Consider the following 17448-nt stretch of genomic DNA (forward strand, 5'->3'; position numbering starts at 1 on the left):
GCTGGCTGGTATGGGGACCACAATCACCCCGAATTCACTTCAGAGATTGAGATTTTATCCAGAGAGAAGGGAGAAGAAAGTCAGGTCCGCATGTAGGATTCCGGGGCAGCGACTCTGCGCCGTCCCTCATCTCGGGAGGCAGCCGGTCGGGAAGATTCCGTGGGGTCTCGGACAGGGCTCTTGGGTAGCACTGATGCCTTAAGATCTCGATCTGATTTTGATCTTACTAAAAATCAAACATGTTTGTGACTTACACTTAGAAAATAAAAGTATAGAAAAGAAAATCAGACATCACCCTTAATCTGGCACCCAGAAATAGCCCCAGTTGGGATTTTTCATATTTAATCGTCCAATCTTAAAGGTAGTTTCCTAAAAGTCCATTAAAATACTCTGAGGTGCATTTTTGTGGTAATAAGACGTAAGTATTTTTAACAAATACAACTTGAGCAAAAATATAACCAGATGAGTGTTGTCTGTGGTCATGTGCTCAGCAAACACTCCTCGGCTGCCTGCTACACACCAGCCGGGCCACACCCCCTACATGTGGCGGGAGGGAGACAGCTGGGGGGGTGAGGGATGCTGTGGGCAGAAGTCCAGGGTGGTGAGAGGGGTGCATGTAGGGGAGGCTGGGCCCTGCGCTCGCCAAGGGCCGTGTGTTCACGTCCTCTGGCAAACAGCCACGCGCACCTGGAGCAGCAGGTGACTGTCGTCAGATCAGTGCATTTTTCTAGACTGTTCTTGAGGTCCTGATTCTGGGGGGCTTGGACAGAAGCCCTGCTTTTATCCGATTTAATTGGGGGCTTCTAAATAAAATTTCATTTAACAAAGGGTTCTGATGCTTTTCAAAACCTGAAAACTAGTCGACCACTGGAATAAATGATTTTGGTTTTGGAGTTGAACGGAGCATTTCAAGCAACATAAGAAAGCTGCTTTTTGACTTTCCAGCCACACGTGTGCGTGCGGTTTTCCTCGTTTGTGGGGAATGGCATTTCCAAATGGACTATAGTCTTTTCACCAGACTTTGTTGTAGATGACTTCAGAGTTTTTCCAACTATTAAATCTGCCATCAAAGGGGAGGGTGTTTTTGTCTTCAGTGAGGGTTTTTGAAAGAATGTAGGATCTGAAGGCACTTTCAAATGTATTGCAGTAAAAACCGTTTTTGAGTAAAGGCAATGTCACAGCAATAATTCATCGCAAGGCAATCACTTAGGGGGAGGCAGTGAGTGTCCGGCCTTGCGCTCTTTGGGTGGGCTTCCAGAAGTCCAGCACACTCCACAGTCCAGTCGCTCCTTGCGAATAGTCAGTGCTTCTCTTGACTTGCTCATTTATGTCTTGCTAGAAATGTCACAGTGATGTCACCACTCTCTCCTATAAAAAGGTCATCCACCTGGTTGATCAGAATCCAGAGAATGCACCCACCACCGTTTCTCAGGACGTGGAGGAGAAGTTTGCTCATGCCCCTGCCAAGCCCGAGGCCCCCGTGGACTCCGTGCTCAAGGACATAGCCACCATCATCCTGAGCACCGTCCTGCTCATCGGCTGGGTGGCCTTCATCATCACCTACCCCCTGGTAAAGCTCAGCACCCCTCCCCCTTACCCTCCCACGTGTTTCCAGACTTCTGTGCCCATCACCTGATGTCAATGAGGTCTGGACCAAAGCAGCAAGCAAGCAAGTGCATTTCTTTTCACGTTTAAAAGTTAACGCTTGTTAATCCTCAAGAAAGGATGGTTTTGTACCTGCATCTTGTAGTTTGACTGTACAGACTAATTTGTAAACCTTGCTTTGCAATTCCTTTTGAATACTTAACTATATTCTCTTTTTTTAAAGAATAGTTCTAATAGTTGAACATCTGTTTAGCTTTCTTCCCTTAAAAACGGACTGTTAGAGATGTCAGCCAGAGGGGAAAGAGGGCCTGGTAGCCCCTTCCACTTTCTCATTGGAAATACCTGAGCTAAAATCACGTGGTTGTGTGGGTTGTGTGTGGGGTGAAATGTGCCAGAGGAATACTTCTTCAGCGGGTTGCTCCAAGAGCTGAAACGTCATCACCTTAGATCACAGTACTCAGGAACTCATTTATAGGAATTGACGTTATAAACCCTTTATTTGGGGGGCACTTTTCACTTGTTTAAATGGGTTCACCTGCATTGTTTTATTTTTTTAATCTTATGTGGCTTTATGAGGTCATTATTATTTATCCCCTACCCACAAATGAAGAAACCAGGCTCTGGGAAGTTAAATAACTTTCCCAAGGTTACTCAGCTAGTAGATGGCATTTCCAGGATTTCAGCCTGAGGTGAAGGGAGAGGGAGAGAATCCCGGTGGGTTGTTGGACACCATGTGTCCGTTCAGTCACCTTTCCAAGCCTGGGTAGTAATTATCATCAACCACTCTGCTTCAGATTATGCCAGATTGAACTTTCAGAATAAGTGAGAGGTGCATGGGAGTGTGGGAAGGCTACGTGGTAAAGTGGGGGAAGCAGGACCTGGGCCAGGTTCCTGCATCTCAACCCCGCTCTGTGACATCCAGGCGGTGTGGCTGTTGGCCAATGGCTGCCAGGTGCTGAGCCCCAGCTGCTTTCTCTGCCACTGGATGCAGATGGCTGTGCACTACAGGGAAGCAGGTCTTCCCTGTATCTACCACGCTTTCAACCGATGCTCCTGTTTGGTTTCATGTTTGCAAGAACTTCCAGACTCTCATAAAAAAAAAAAGTCCCCCCTCTGCTGCCCCTGCCTGGTGGCCATTCGGCCCCTGGCAGGCCCCTCCAGTGGGGAGAATGGGCTGTCCTGGGAAGTCTAACTGACAGGAAGACCCCCTGGGCCTTCCCACTGGTGTCCCGCCAGCCCTGTGGGGTCGTATGAAGTGCACTTGCTTCCCGCTGGCATCCCCGGAACAAGCTGCACTGACTTGTCTGGATGTGTGTTTCTGTTCCCAGAGCATGCATCAGCAGCAGCAGCTCCAGCACCAGCAGTTCCAGAAGGAACTGGAGAGAATCCAGCTCCTGCACCAGCAGCAGCTGCCCTTCCACACACCTGGAGACGTGGCTCAGGACGCCGAGCCCCTGGACTCGTCCGGCCTGTACTCGGAGAGCTCGGGCACCAGCAGCCCCAGCATGTCCCCCAGGGCCTCCAACCACTCGCTCCACTCCAGCAGCTCTGCCTCCAGGACTGGCACCGGCCCCTTTCTGGAGCAGGATGACGAGGGTAAAGCAAGTTGCTGTTTGGTGCTCTTTGCTCTTTCATCTGAATGTCACCTGAGAGACACAGCACTGTAACCTTCCCGGGAGAGTCTGTGGGGTGAAAGAAGTGCCATTGTTCCCAAGAGGTCAGCATGTTCCCCCCGGCGCCCTCCCACTCTGGGGACCGGGGTTCCGTCCCATCCTGTGGCCTCTTCCCCTCAGAGAACCCTCCTTCCTTCTTGCCCCACGAGGGCCGGAGTCACTGCTGACCAGAGGTGCACCGGCCGTCCAGTTTGAGAGCGTTCCCCAGGCCAGCCATGGGCCTCTTTCCCCTGGGAGGTGGGGCAGGCCAGTTGTCAGGACAAGGGACCTCAGTGTCCCAAGTCTCAAGCTAGAGACTTTGCAGCTGGTCTCTTCCTTTCACACATCTACCATTGCTACCTGAGTTTCAGGTGCAAATCTCTGAGATCGATCTGTAGAGAACCCCCATCTTTGGGAAGGTGTAACACATTCATTCCCATAGCAACGTGAAGGCAGGATTGGGGGCAAGGGACAGGGAGAGGAGGTGGCCCTGGGCACAAATGGGGAGTGGACCCAGCAGCTTTTGCCTACCAGGGGACGGGGGCGTAGAGCCTCTGAGACCCCGTGTCTCAGTGTGAGCTCAGGAAGCTGGTGGCCGTTCGAACCTCAAGGTTGTTTGGGGTATGTTCGTTTCATACAGCCCCTTCTTTGTCCTGTTTTGTTCCAGACAAGGAAGCCAGCATGGTGATGGTGGGAAAAATCTCGTTCTACCCCAAGGACGTCCTGGGCCACGGAGCCGAGGGCACCATTGTGTACCGGTGAGTGGGCTGGAGCTCGCTGTGCCTTCATCATGGCAGGTGCAGGTGCCTGTCGGCCTGAGGTGGCGCGCTGGGCTCCAGGGGCACCGCAGGGTCACAGCTGTGACTCAGACGGAAGAGGTCCGCCTCCAGCCCCTGCCTGCTGGTTGGCCGGGGCCTCCTGGGCCCTGAGGCTGCTGAGTGGCTGCTGAGTCACAGGAAGAGCGGCGCTGTGGGTCCACGGGTCTCCCGTCGTTTCCATAGCCCCCCTGGCACCTCCCGACCCAGCCCGGCTCCTTGTCACGCAGGGGCATGTTCGACAACCGCGACGTGGCGGTCAAGAGGATCCTCCCCGAGTGCTTCAGTTTCGCCGACCGGGAGGTCCAGCTGCTGCGGGAGTCGGACGAGCACCCGAACGTGATCCGGTACTTCTGCACCGAGAGGGACCGGCAGTTCCAGTACATCGCCATCGAGCTGTGTGCGGCCACGCTGCAGGAGGTGGGCGCCCGGGCCCCCAGCAGCTCTGCGTCCCCACTGCAGCCTCCCTTCTCCTGGCAACCGGGGCGTGGTCTCAGGAACGGCCAACTCATTTTTTAAATTTCTTTTCATTAACTTTATTGGGCTCATAATATAGCGTACTCACCTTAAACGTACAGTTTGACACATGTTGACAAAGTTGCATACCCGTTTAACCACAGTCAAAATGTAGAACTTTTTCATCAAACTGGGTCATCCTCTTAGCCTGCCTGGGGCAGTCTTTGGCTGTGGTTATCATCTATCTCTCTCTCTCTCCCTCTCCCTCTCTCTCTCTCTCTCTCTCTCTCTCTCGGCCTCCAGAGTACCTGGCCAGTCCTTCCTCCCAGGGCTGCTGTGGGCTTGGAGGATGCTTCTTGATTTGAATCATTAGGGTCATCCAGGGAACTTCTTTTCCTCAGTTTCCAGCTCACCATGAGACTATTTCAGTATCATTCACTCCTAGGCCTACCTGCAGGAGGCACTGCCCTTGACTTTTTTGCCCTCTCATCTTTCTCATTGTAGACTAGTAAGGTGGAGCTTGGTTTGTTTGTTTAAATTAGCCTGTGGCTTCAGGAGAAAGTCTGCTGAAAAATAAGGATTTGGACAGAGAATGTCATCAGTAAAGTTTCCCATTTCTTTCTTAAAATATGATCAAAGAATATAAGCTGACTTAATACCAAAGAGCTAGAGGCATGATTCTTCCAAATAAAATTGAATCATTTTTTAAAACAGCGAGAGACACACACACACACACGCACACACACACAGTGCCCTGCAGGGCCGAGTGCCAAGGCCACTGGTCCTGAGTCCCGAGGTCAAGGCCCGTGCGCCTTGACCGTGCCGCTGTGTTTCTTGCAGTACGTGGAGCAGAAGGACTTCACCCACCTCGGCCTGGAGCCCATCACCTTGCTGCAGCAGACCACCTCGGGGCTGGCCCACCTGCACTCCCTCAACATTGGTGAGAGGCGTCCCTCTGCTAGATGTCAGCCTGGGTGGGGCGACCGACTTGCCCAGAATCCAAGGCGGACTCTCACATGGCTGGAAACCTTCAGCGGCGGCAGGCGTGTTGGCGGGCTGAGGATGGCACGCTGCCACCGCAGAAGGAGGCCGGGTGCCGCTCGTGGTTACCATTGGACTAACCCGGAGTTCTGCGTTAGTCCACAGAGACCTGAAGCCCCACAACATCCTCCTCTCCATGCCCAATGCACACGGCAAGATCAAGGCCATGATCTCCGACTTTGGCCTCTGCAAGAAGCTGGCCGTGGGCAGGCACAGCTTCAGCCGCCGTTCAGGGGTGCCCGGCACGGAAGGCTGGATCGCTCCGGAGATGCTGAGTGAGGACTGCAAGGAGAACCCCGTGAGTAGTGAGCCCAGTCCTTTGACACCCGCAGCCTCTCTTCAGGAGTCAGGGCTGCGAACTTCCAGAGCTGGGGCGGGAGGGCACAGAGCCGGGGTGACACTGGTTGAGCAGAGGGCGTGGCGCGGCCTCTCCGTATTGTCTCCTGAGCAGGGGAACGAAAGGGGCAAAGGTGGGCGAGTGTCTGTTGGTCGTCCTCCTTTTCCAGTTACTTCCCCCGCTGTTTGCACAAGGTGGACCAACTTCCTGTTTCTGTTCCTTTTTATTCGGTTTTTGTTTTCCCAACGTTTTATCTCGAGAACTTTTAGACATACAGGAAATTGAAAGACTGTGTCAGTGAGTAGCTCTGCACCTCTGCCCGGATTCACCACTTGGTGATATTCCTCACCTGCTGTTTGTCTGCTGCTGCACCACTCGCATATAAGAGGGAGGCATCCGGTCCTTCACCCTCAAGTACCTCAGCACGTGGCCCCCAAGACAATTAACATTTGATATCTAACATTCGGGCCATGTTCACATTTCCCCGGGCGTCTCTTGTGGAGCCGGTGTTTGTGGGGCAGGTCTGGCAAGGGCCTTGCGCTGCATCGGGTGACCTCTGGTCCATGTCCACCCCCCGGCCTCCTGGTCCGTGGCGGTGGCCCTGTGCGGAGGCGAGCCCTTGTCTGTGGAGTGGCTGATTCGGGATTTGCTCCCTCGTTTCCTCGTGGTGGTTAGCTGTCCTGCCCGTTCCTCGTATTTCCTGTGGAGTAAGAATAGCTCTAAGGGGTTGAGTCCATCAAAGCAGAATATTTCTGGCGGTAACAGTCACAGGACCCGGCATCAGGAGGCACGAGGTGGCCGGTTGTACCACTCTTGTGGCACGCTGGGCGGTGACGCCAGCTCGGCTGACCTGGCGCAGGGGACGACCACTTTTCTCTCCAGGCGGAGCACGTTTTCCTCTTTGCCGTGAGTGCTGCGTCGGGTGAGGGTGACGTTTGGGCAGAGCTTGCGTGTCCTGTTTCCCAGCAGTCGTCCGCCCGGGGGCGCAGCGCCCAGCGGCAGGCCTTCCCCGAGCCACTCGACTCGGGAAATTCTTCTGCCTTTATTAGCTGACCTTTTTGTGCAAAGAACTTCGTTTTTTATCCCCTTTCTCTCTATTTTTTTTAAAATCACTGTTGATTCATGGATTTTTAAAATAGTGTTACAATCCATCATAGTCGTTTTTTACTTTTCTTTTGTTTCTCCTTTTGATACTCCACTTGTCCCAGACTGGGCCAGTGGGAGCCCTTCAGGCTGGCTTCCTCGCCCGTTTGCTGAGAGCCCACCCCACACGTCCTTGACCCAGACCTGGACGGGGTCAGCCAGCCTCAGACAGACCCGATTCCGCAGAGCCCTCTCACCCCGTTTGCTGGGGACCAGCAGCTGGCCAGTTCATGAGAAGTTAGCCACAATGACGAGTAGTAAGAAAATGCATCACACTTCAAACATTTTAACTTAAAGCAAGTAATGTGATTCGTTAAGTAATAGAAATCTTTGATGTAGGTCAAGGTCTTTTTCTTCAAAACTGGGTCCAGCTGAATGGAGCTGTCCATTTCCCCTCTGTGTAAAGCACACTCGAGTGCCACTCCCGCTCCTTCTAGGCCGAGACTCTGGAAGGTGCAGAAATGCCTGAGACATTTCAGACGTTTCCGAGGAGCGGAATCCTGGTTTTTAACTATTTACATCCCAGTCCCGTGGAGTCGAGTCTCCCACCTCTAACTCACGGGGTTTTGAAGACGCTCTCTTTTATTGCATCCTGGCAGAGATTCAACTCACCTCAAACTGGGCGGCAGTTGTATTTTAACAGCTTATGGAATCTTTAAATTGTAAGAACAAGTGGCAACAGTAAGTTCGGTGAAGAACATGACTAAGCGTAGAGATGAGCTGGTGGGTGCAGAGGGGCCCGAGCACCTAGGGCGGGAGTCCCCAGCGTGTGTGTCGAGTGTGCGGGGACCTCAGGAAGCCAGGGCTGTGGGAAATGGGGAGCTTCAATGATACCGTTAGTGGGACAAGTGGCCGGTGAGAACTGCAGCTGTGGTGGATCTGTGACCCACGTGAGGAAAGTTCTGATGAGACAGAACAAAGATGGCTGGGCTTGCGAGTAGCACACCTGAGTCGTGTCCTGGTTGTCACTGTCCCACAGTAACCCTGGGCTTGGCATTGAACTTTTCTGTTCTGTCTTTATCCGGGGATGGTGACATTTGCTGCTCCCCTCATGAGGCTGTTTAGAGGGCAGGTGACAGTCTAGTGTTGTTACAGGAGTGTTTTCTCCAGTGTGGAAGGTGACGAGCTCCTGGCTTTCTCCCATGGGACCCTCACGAGTCAGCTGGAGAATCTAAGTGGCAGAGGCTGCTCAGGAGCCGCCCAGTGTTACTTCCGAGTAGTGTGAGCTAGAAGTCACGCGTGTGCGTTTCCCTGAAGAGAAGCTCCTGTGTAGACAGCGGTGCTGTGGGATGAGTGGGAGCTCTGAGACAACATCAGAGTGTCCTCGCTGGGACTGGTCACATAATTTCTTTCTGGGGCTATTTCTGACCCAGCAAGTGTTTTATTCATTTACTAACAAAGTTTTTAATATCTCTTGTAAATAGGCACTACTCTAGGCGCTGGGGGTACACCAGGGAAGCAAATGCACCAAAACCCCTGTCTCCCAGGAGTTAGCTGCTGGCTGGGTGAGGAATAGCGAACAGCTAGGAGAGAGCCACATGCTGGTTTTCATAAACTTTCACATGTTCATGTGCTTAGTCTTCACACCCACCCCACGAGGAGCATCACATTGTTCTTTCTTTCTCTCGTGTTGCATTGGAGGACCCTGAGGCACAGAGTGGCCAAGGGACTCCCAGCGGGCAGGTGGCGGCAGAGCCAGCGTCCCCCGCCATGGGCTCCAGAGCCCACGTTCTCCAAGGTGAACACCGGCACCCACGCGGCACCTGCAGGGTGCCCGCCACTGCTCCCAGCAACTCCCAGACGCTAGCCTCTTCTCCCCCGGCACCTTCAGCGTGGAGGAAGTAGTGGCCACACTCCTCTCCGCTGCCGAGTGGGAGGGGGGCTGCCCGGAAGGCCTCTCACACCCCACGCTTCTTTGCAGACCTACACAGTGGACATCTTCTCTGCGGGCTGCGTCTTTTACTACGTGATCTCTGAGGGCAGCCACCCTTTTGGCAAGTCCCTGCAGCGGCAGGCCAACATCCTCCTGGGCGCCTACAGCCTCGACTGCTTACAGCCCGAGAAGCACGGTGAGCGGGCGGGAGGGGCGGGAGCCACTCCTCAGCTGCCCCCGTGGCCCCCGAGGCTGGGGCGCTGCCTGCTCCGTGTTCCCAGAGATTCTTCTCTCCAGCCTCCCGCCCGTGGCTGGGAGGGCCTCCTTCTAAAGCCAGGAAGCTCTGAGTTTCCTTCAGGTCACCCAGTTAATTACCTGTGTGACGGGTAAGACCCCCTTTGGGAACCTCTGTTTTCCAGCTGTGACTTGGGAAGGCTAAACGATCTGAGGTCCTTCCTGCGCCACACTCGGGAAGACGCATAGTCCATGCTTCGTGAACGGGATGTGTCTCGTCTGCACCAGTGGTCCACGGGGGCAGGCTGGGCTGGGACCGGCCAGCTCGGGCCTCGCTGTCCGAGCACGGGTGCCACAAGTCCTTCCTCCTCGCTGCAGAGTGTTCTCTGTGTTATAATTGGCCTGTAGCACTCCAGTTAAAAAAATTTTTTTAACTTTATATAATTAAAACTAGCTTACCATTCTGTGTATGGATTAACTTTCCTTATTCCCTATAGAAAAACAGATTAGCTTAAGGCCTGTGATCCCGTTACACAGTGATGAATGACTGTTGTTGTACCTTTGCATACATTATTCTGGACATGTATGCATCTTCTTATTTTAAATGGGGTTAAATGGTACCTACTGTTTTGCAATATACTCGTTCTTTAACTTCACCTTGAACATCTCTGTGCCGGTCCGCTCGGCCACGGCGTCATTGTAATGGCCCACAGTTCAGGATGCGGCTGCCACCCGCGCCTCTGATAGTGGCTATTTCCAGGCCTTTTCACACACCGTGAGGTGAGGACTCTCCTTTTAGCCAGAGGTTGTGAGCAAGCTCCTAATTATGTTACTGGGATGGGTTCCTGTCAGTGGCATCTCGACTCCAAGGCCGTGCAGACGGTTACGGTCGGGGCAGGTCATCTGGCGTCGTGCCGGAGATGACACACGGCACGTTTGTTGTCCTCCCCTGCAGAGGATGTCATTGCCCGGGAGTTAATAGAGAAGATGATCGCGATGGATCCTCAGAAGCGCCCGTCGGCCAAGCACGTGCTGAAACACCCGTTCTTCTGGAGCCTGGAGAAGCAGCTCCAGTTCTTCCAGGTGGAGATGCTTGTTTCTCTGTCTGCACTCTCCGCTTAACGTTCTCCAGGTTCTGGAAAGATAGCAAGGACAAAGAATAACACAAACAGCCCATGATCCCATAGCTGAGAGGTAACCAGGCCTGATGTTTTAATACGTTTTCCTCATAAAATACAAGTGTCATTAGGGTCAAACTGTAGATACAGTTTTGTATCTTGCTTTTTTTTTTTTTAACCGTATATCCTGTAAGTATTTTTCCATGTCAAAGTTCTAAAATTTTAATGCCCATTAGATTATATCATATGGGCATGCCACAATTTTTAACCTTTTTATTATCAGAACTTTCAAATGCACTAAAGAGTAGGGGGAATGTGACGATGAGCTCCCAGTTAGCCGCCAGCCAGTTTCAACGGTCACTAACTCTCCCTCTGCCCTCTTTCCACCCCTCCCCGCCCCAGACTACTCTGAAGCAAATCTCAGATGTCATCATTTCATTCAGGTTTCATAAATTCAAACATTTCCTTACCTCGGATTTTTTTTCTATCGTCTTGTACTCAGTTCTCGCCCAGATCTTAAGATAGCCTCTTGAGAGGGTAAGTGATAGGCTCAGTGAATGTGAACTCCTCTGGCGGTCTGGCTCTTTTAAGGCCTCTTTTAAGGTTTTGCCAGCTGGCTCTGGGGAAAGGTCTTCCTGGCGTGAAAAGCAGGTGAGGTGCTCCAGGTCTCTGGCCAGGCCTGCGTCCGTGTTCTGTCCCTGCCGTGGGCACGGTCTGTGTGGGCCTCTCCCCAGTGAGCCACAGACTCGGCCGCTCCCAGGGGAAGGGTGAACAGCATGTGGGGGGAAAGGCAGGAATCGCGCTGCCCAGCTCTGAGGCGGCTTCAGCCCGGGCTTGAGACGCACGGAGCAGTGGCCGCTCTGCCTGGAGCCGGCCCACCGGCGCTCAGCCTCTCTCTGCACCGACCGTCATCCACGGCCCTTGTTCCCCCCAGGACGTGAGTGACCGGATAGAAAAGGAGTCCCTGGACGGCCCAATCGTGAAGCAGCTGGAGAGAGGCGGGAAAGCTGTGGTGAAGATGGACTGGCGGGAGAACATCACCGTCCCCCTGCAGACAGGTGACTACCGGAAGCCCCTGGGGAGGGGGGGCGGTAAACCCTGGCACAAATGTCTCAAAAGCTGCAGCCGTTTCCAAGAAGCACGTGTGTAAATGGCGGCCCCAGGCCGTTTGGGCTCCAGGTAAGGCTTTCCCCAGGTGTGGTCTATGGTCTGGGTACAAGGCAGAGCGTGACACCGTGTGTGCTTTATTTCTGCCTGGGACAGTGGTGGGGCGGGGGTGGTGCCTGAGTGCTCACTGCGGTCACTCTTGGCTGGGCTGCGGCCCGGAGCTGGGGCGCTCCCGTCCCCAGGAGCGTGGAGTCCGGTTGCTGCAGTGCGACCTCCCAGCCCCCAGGAGCCCCAGGGGTCACTTTCTTACAAAAACGTGTTGCATTACCTTTCTTGTTTTGTTGGGTTTTTTTTCTAGATCTGCGTAAATTCAGAAGCTATAAAGGCGGCTCCGTCAGAGACCTCCTCCGAGCCATGAGAAATAAGGTGAGGGCTGTGACCTGCAACACGGAGGTCCTCCTCCTCTTCCCCGTGCTCCATGCGTCCTTCCATCCGCGTCCTCCCATCCGTCCAGGACTTGGACCTCACAGGGGCAGGGCAGGGCGGGGCTGCGGCAGCCAGACCTGACAGACTGGAGACCTTCTTCCCTCACTCGGGTTTTCTCCTCAGGGGCATGGAGGTGAGCAGCTCCCTGGGGAGCAGGCTCTCTGCTGCCATCTAACCCGCTTTAACAGGACCCTCCGGGCCCCTTCCCACACGGGGCCTGGTCACCACTGGTTCTCTGGAGGGATCTGGGGTGCTCTTGGCCTGAGCTGTCCCTGAGCAGCCTTCAGATAAGGCCTTGGACCAGATGAGGCCCCCAAACCCATTGGGACAGACAGTTCAGCTCCAGGTAGCTTTACTCCACTCAGGGCTTCCAGGAGCCTCACTAGGTGCCGATGCCACTGGAGGCCTGACCGGCCCCTGCTCATGGGGCCTTGCCCGGCTCCCCGCCTCCCAAGTGAGGAGAGGCCGGCAAGGCGAGCGAGATGGATTGTGGGCCGCTTAGACTTTTTCCCTCTTCTTTACAGAGAACCAACTAACGTTCTGTCTTCCTTGAGTAAAGGGTCTCTCGCCAGCGTTTCGCGGGTGCCTGACTGACAGCCTGTGTCTGTGTCGCCCGTTTGCAGAAGCACCACTACCGGGAGCTCCCTGCAGAGGTGCGGGAGACTCTGGGCTCCCTGCCCGACGACTTCGTGCGCTACTTCACCTCGCGCTTCCCCCACCTGCTCTCCCACACCTACCGTGCCATGGAGCTGTGCAGCCAGGAGAGGCTCTTCCAGCCCTACTACTTCCACCCGCCCCCGCCCCCGGAGCCTCAGCCCCCCAGGACTCCAGACGCCCTCTGAGCCGGGCGGCCCCTGCTCTGGGGGCCCCGCGGTGACTGAGGGCCTGACCCCACTTAGCAGGGAGACCAATGCCTCCCAAGCCCAGTGCCTTGAGCTGCCTGCTCTGCAGCCAGCAGAGGAGGGTGCTGACCCCAGGAAGGGGGAGAGGCGGCCCCCCAACCTGCAGGAAGCTGGGGAGAGGGCAGCTGCGAAAGCTTTCCCATCAGGGCCCGTCCCAGAGGCGGCAGCAGGAGCGCCCTCCACCGCCTCCTGGACAAACTCGCTTCAGACTTCGTTTCTTTCTAAACTTCCTCTGTGATGTCAGCCTGTGGGCCTTTAAGGAAGAGAGAGGAAGAAACCCCAAGCTCTGCCTGCGTGCTGTGACCAGGAGCATCTCTGTCCTCGACCAGCACTCTGGGGCCCCCCACCAGTGTAGCCTCTGCTCGAAACGGGGCTCGAGGGATGAGCGGCATCACGGAGGAGGAGGATGCGCAGGGGCGTCATCCCTAGGGACTGGAGATCACTGATGGCCGCGGACACAAGGGTGCCCAGATAGCCCCGGTCACACTCTACCCGGTGTTTCCTCGGGGGCGGTGTTGGGACGGCCAGCACCGCATGCTGGGAGGCGAGGCCGTGTCCGCAGGTCTCGGGAGTGAGGAAGATGCTCTGTTCCGAGGCAGCTGCAGCCCGGTGTGCCAGTGGCCTGACGGCGGCTTTTTGGTGGCTTTGTGCCTGGACCATTTAGGGAGTTCAAGGGCGTTTGGGGGCAAGAAATGATAATTCCCAGGCCATCAAGGAACCCGGGCAGGGATAGGCCTTCGGGACCAGAGCGGCGCCCGGGCCTCACAGGTCGTCTGGCCAGCCTGGGAGAGCCCGGGGCCAGAGGGCAGGTGACGATGCTTCTCTGTCCCTGGAGCCGGCAGGATAGGCCGAGGGGGTAGGAGCCACGGCCAGGGTCTCCACGCACTCCGTGGGCGGGATTTTATGTTTTTGTTTTTCTTGGCAGATTTTAATAACTTTATATTTTGATCATACTGTAGAATGCTCCATTAGCACAAGCAAGCAGAACTGAACTTGAGGCTTACTCATGAAGAAGAAATGCAATACATCTATTCTGTGAGGTACCCGAAGCCCCCATCCCCCCACCAGAAAGAGTGTTCGTAGTCAGGGCATTCTCTAATGCTGATGAAGACTAAAGCATCATAGCAACTCTAGACACATGCATTAAACAGCTTCAAAGTAATAGTCCCTAAATTATGTCAGTACCATGTTATTTTTTTCTCCTAAATTTAATATAATTTTTAATTTTAGCTTAGTCAGGAATTCTTATCTTTCCTCTGCCGAGAGCCGTCGAGGTTGTGTGCAGTCAGGGCACCACGTCAGGGGACGTGTTCCGTGTGCGTTCTCCAGCCGGGCGCGCGGTCCGCTGCGGTCCGGGCCTGGGGAGCTCGGTGTTGCTGCCAGGTTTGGCTGGCCGCCAGGGGAGTCACTGTTTCTCGTTGTGAGGTGTCTTCTGGGGGTGCACGTGTGTGGAGGCCACCCCTCGAAGGCTCTCATTCTGCCTTTGTGGAATTCAGTTCCCTTCCTCTCATAACGTCCGAAGTCACTGTTTCTCTTAACTTAATAGCATCCCATGTCCTTCAGCCTCCTCGGTTACCTCATTGAGACCCGGGAACCCGGGGGGGCCTCGGGGGGCCCTGTGCCACACCGTCCCTTTTTCAGGGAAAGCCAGATGGGTTTTGTCTCCCCTCTGTGGTCAGCCTGTGTCAGCTCCACGCTGCAGGCCACTTGGCCACCGGGCCTGAGTGGGGACAGCCCGAGTGACGGGGCAGGAAGGTGGCCGTGAGGGACTTGGTGGGACGGTCAGCTTTGTGTGCTGGAAGGGCTTCTGCTGCTGCGTCGCTGCCTCCTTCGTAGAGCAGCCAGGTCGTTGCGAGCTGCCCAGTACTTGTCATCCCTCTGTTTTGGTCCGACTTGCCAGCAGAGAAACTTTTAAAGTTTAACTTTTAAAGTTAAATGCATTTTCTGCTCACTGTGTCCGTTTCTAACCACCCAACTTTCTCAAACTCACGTATTCAACGTGTTGTATCTAAGCACTTCCCATGTGGGCCAGGCGGATACTGAGGCCTAGGGACCCAGAGGCGGACAAGACAGGCAAACCCCTGCTGCCGGAAGAGCCTGCAGGGAGAGGCAACAATGAGCAAGTGCCAGTGCTGTCCGGAAATCCCGGGCTGGGGATCGGCGGGCATCTGGGGCGTGCACCTCTTCAGTCGTAAAGCTGCCCGAGTCCCAGGACCCACCAGGGCGGGTCAGGTCACCTCTGTCCATCTTTTCTCCGTCACCTTGAAGACCCAGTCACTCAGCAGTCCTTCAGGAGGTCCGAAGAGGTCTCTCGGGGACTCTTGTCTTGGAAACACCTTGGGCATCCTCTGGGAGGATGCCCAAGTCTCCAGAATCAGGTTTCCTGTTGTGCAGCTGAGTTATTTGACCTTTAATATGTTTCCCGGAAGGCTGTTGAACTTTTCAGAAGTATGCATTCTTTATTTTCGTGACCAAGTTTGGTCGCATCTGTTAGGAACCCCGAGGGCACTATAATTCATTCAGATCTTGTGTTGGACCTTGTATTGAGTCAGTCTTTGGCACACCTGCCAGAATTTCTCGTGTTGCTTCTTGAGTCTTTTCAACTTCCACAAAGACCTCCACACATCACTAGGTGTCAGAGCATCAGTGCTTTTGGGGATCGACTGGTGGTACGTGACCAACCACTGACCCGTCTAGCGTCCAAGGCAGAAACCCCGGGTGCAGGCCTGCCCTCCCCGCCCCTGATCTCTGCAGTCATCGTCCCGGGCTCCTCCTGGTGGGACGTCACCCTGACCCGTTGCGTGCGTTACGTCGGAAGATCCACAGGTGTAGTGGGTCCAGCAAAGCGTTTTCTTCCCACCCAGAAAGGTTCTTACCAGCATTAACGCCGATCCTTTCGGTAAGGTTGTGTGTGGGTGTGGCTCATTTATCTCTGCAATTTTCCCACTGCAGTCAAGATGCGTTGGCTCCTGATCTGCCCTCTCGCAGGTGTGGGGGGCTTTGGGGTGGCCGGCCTTCTCCGCTTGGCCACTCCCTTCTCAGAAGTCGGACTCTGGCCTGCTTTGGGTTTCCCACGCCTGTTCCCCTCCGCCGGCTCTGTCCACGGGCCTCGGCCTTGACCGAGGTCCTCGCGGAAGGTGGGCTGGTCCCGCCGCTGGTGCCAGGAAGAGCTGGAAGAGAAAGCCCGGCACCCCTCTAAAGAGCCCCTTTATATTCGCTTTCTCTCTGCTCATTTAGTTTCTGAAATCCCTTTTCTTCCTACCTCCCAGCGTTTCTCTTGCCGGGCCACTCCGTCACGGCCCTGGAGTGGTCGTGTGGAGGAGTGGGACCTGGCGTGGGCCCTCCCTGGAAGGAAGGCACTGGGGATCCCGTACAGATGAGCCAAATTTCTGCCTCCCAGGGTCAGACATTATCTCTTAAACCAAAGTGTCTACTCCTCTGCACTTTCTTGATGAAACAGTGACTTCCCGTGAGTGACTCTGGTTCTGACTTTTGTAGCAGCATTGAAATCTTTTCTGTATTCATTGGAAACCCACAAAGAACCATCTGCAGGGAGCTCCCACTGGAGTGGCCTTAACTGACAGTTCCGGCCAGAGCCCCCCCCCGCCCCAACCCCGTGCTCTTCGTGTGTCTGGTGGGTGCAGTGTTCCTTCCCAAGTGTCCCAAAAGCTGTGACGGGGGTGTCCCCCCTTACCTAGCATTACCAGTCAACTCTGCAGCATTTTCAGATGCAAACCTTACGTAGTGTTCTTTTTGCAATGCCCTATTTATTTAACCTATTTATATTTATTTAATTTTTACTCTGAAGTATATCCAGTTACAATTGCACTTGCTTTGAAGCACAGAAGATTTGTTCTGGACAACACCCCTGACCATTGTTAAACTGGAAAAGGAAAAGTTATACTGTGCCCTTCCGCAGGGCGGACTCCTTACGGTAGTTTTGTTCGTAAAGGGTGAATAATTTGGTCGTGGTAAAAATGTTAATTTTTAAGTGATTTTTTTACAAAAAGATTTCTGTGCCATTGTGTCTGTTGCGTGTCTGGTTCATTGTTAAATGTGTTCGTTGCGTGACACAACCCTCTTTGTGGAGCCCAGAATCCTCCTTTTTAGCTTTATATTTTATAAACTGCCAGATTGTACAATTTTTATGTGTATTTTTAAAGCTTGATGATGTGAGGGTAATTATATAAGTTAAATGGCCTATTTTTGTACCTCCTGTACAGTTTTATAATTCTGCTGATTGATGATGGCGTCTTTGTCGAGCCAACCACAAATAAAGGTAGTTTTAGATTTGGAAGCCTGTTTCATCTCCTTCCAGACTCGACCCCCACTCTCAGACCAGGGCGTCGTTCCCGGCTGTCTCCTTGGGTGGGGGGTGGGGCGTGGCGGGAAGGGCTCATACAGTTGCCAGCTGGGGTCCGTGGCAGGGAACTGGCTGGAACGTCCATCCTCCATGGCCGCTGTCTGTGGGGAAAGGTCCTTGGAAACGTGACAGGAAATCCCCCAGCGTCTTGATTTGGGCTGAGTTCCAGGAAGGTGGCCCAGTTGGGACAGGTTAACCTCATAGGGAGAACGAGGCTCCAGCAGAGTCTGGGGCACGTGCACAGTGAACAGGGTGCTGGGCCCAGAAGTCCAGGAGGAGAGAAGCTCACTGAGGTCATGCGGCCGTCAAGGTGCTG

General features: G+C 54.2%; 1 protein-coding gene across 2 annotated transcripts in view; it reads left to right on the plus strand.

The window, feature by feature from the left end:
* ERN1 (endoplasmic reticulum to nucleus signaling 1) overlaps positions 1–17066 on the plus strand; it is a 77772-nt gene extending 60706 nt beyond the window's left edge. Inside the window, exons 12-22 of one of the 2 annotated variants that reach the window (XM_036033495.1) lie at positions 1340–1570; positions 2934–3201; positions 3925–4015; positions 4303–4492; positions 5369–5468; positions 5668–5867; positions 8971–9118; positions 10112–10239; positions 11209–11332; positions 11740–11807; positions 12491–17066. In XM_036033495.1, coding sequence (XP_035889388.1) covers positions 1340–1570; positions 2934–3201; positions 3925–4015; positions 4303–4492; positions 5369–5468; positions 5668–5867; positions 8971–9118; positions 10112–10239; positions 11209–11332; positions 11740–11807; positions 12491–12709 — 1767 coding nt within the window. In that variant the 3' untranslated portion in view covers positions 12710–17066. The remainder of the gene's footprint in view (positions 1–1339; positions 1571–2933; positions 3202–3924; positions 4016–4302; positions 4493–5368; positions 5469–5667; positions 5868–8970; positions 9119–10111; positions 10240–11208; positions 11333–11739; positions 11808–12490) is intronic. The other variant, XM_036033496.1, reaches the window with a different exon arrangement.
* The last annotated feature ends 382 nt before the right edge of the window (positions 17067–17448 follow it).

Source organism: Phyllostomus discolor, chromosome 8 (genome assembly GCF_004126475.2).
Source record: "Phyllostomus discolor isolate MPI-MPIP mPhyDis1 chromosome 8, mPhyDis1.pri.v3, whole genome shotgun sequence".
Taxonomy (NCBI): domain Eukaryota; kingdom Metazoa; phylum Chordata; class Mammalia; order Chiroptera; family Phyllostomidae; genus Phyllostomus; species Phyllostomus discolor.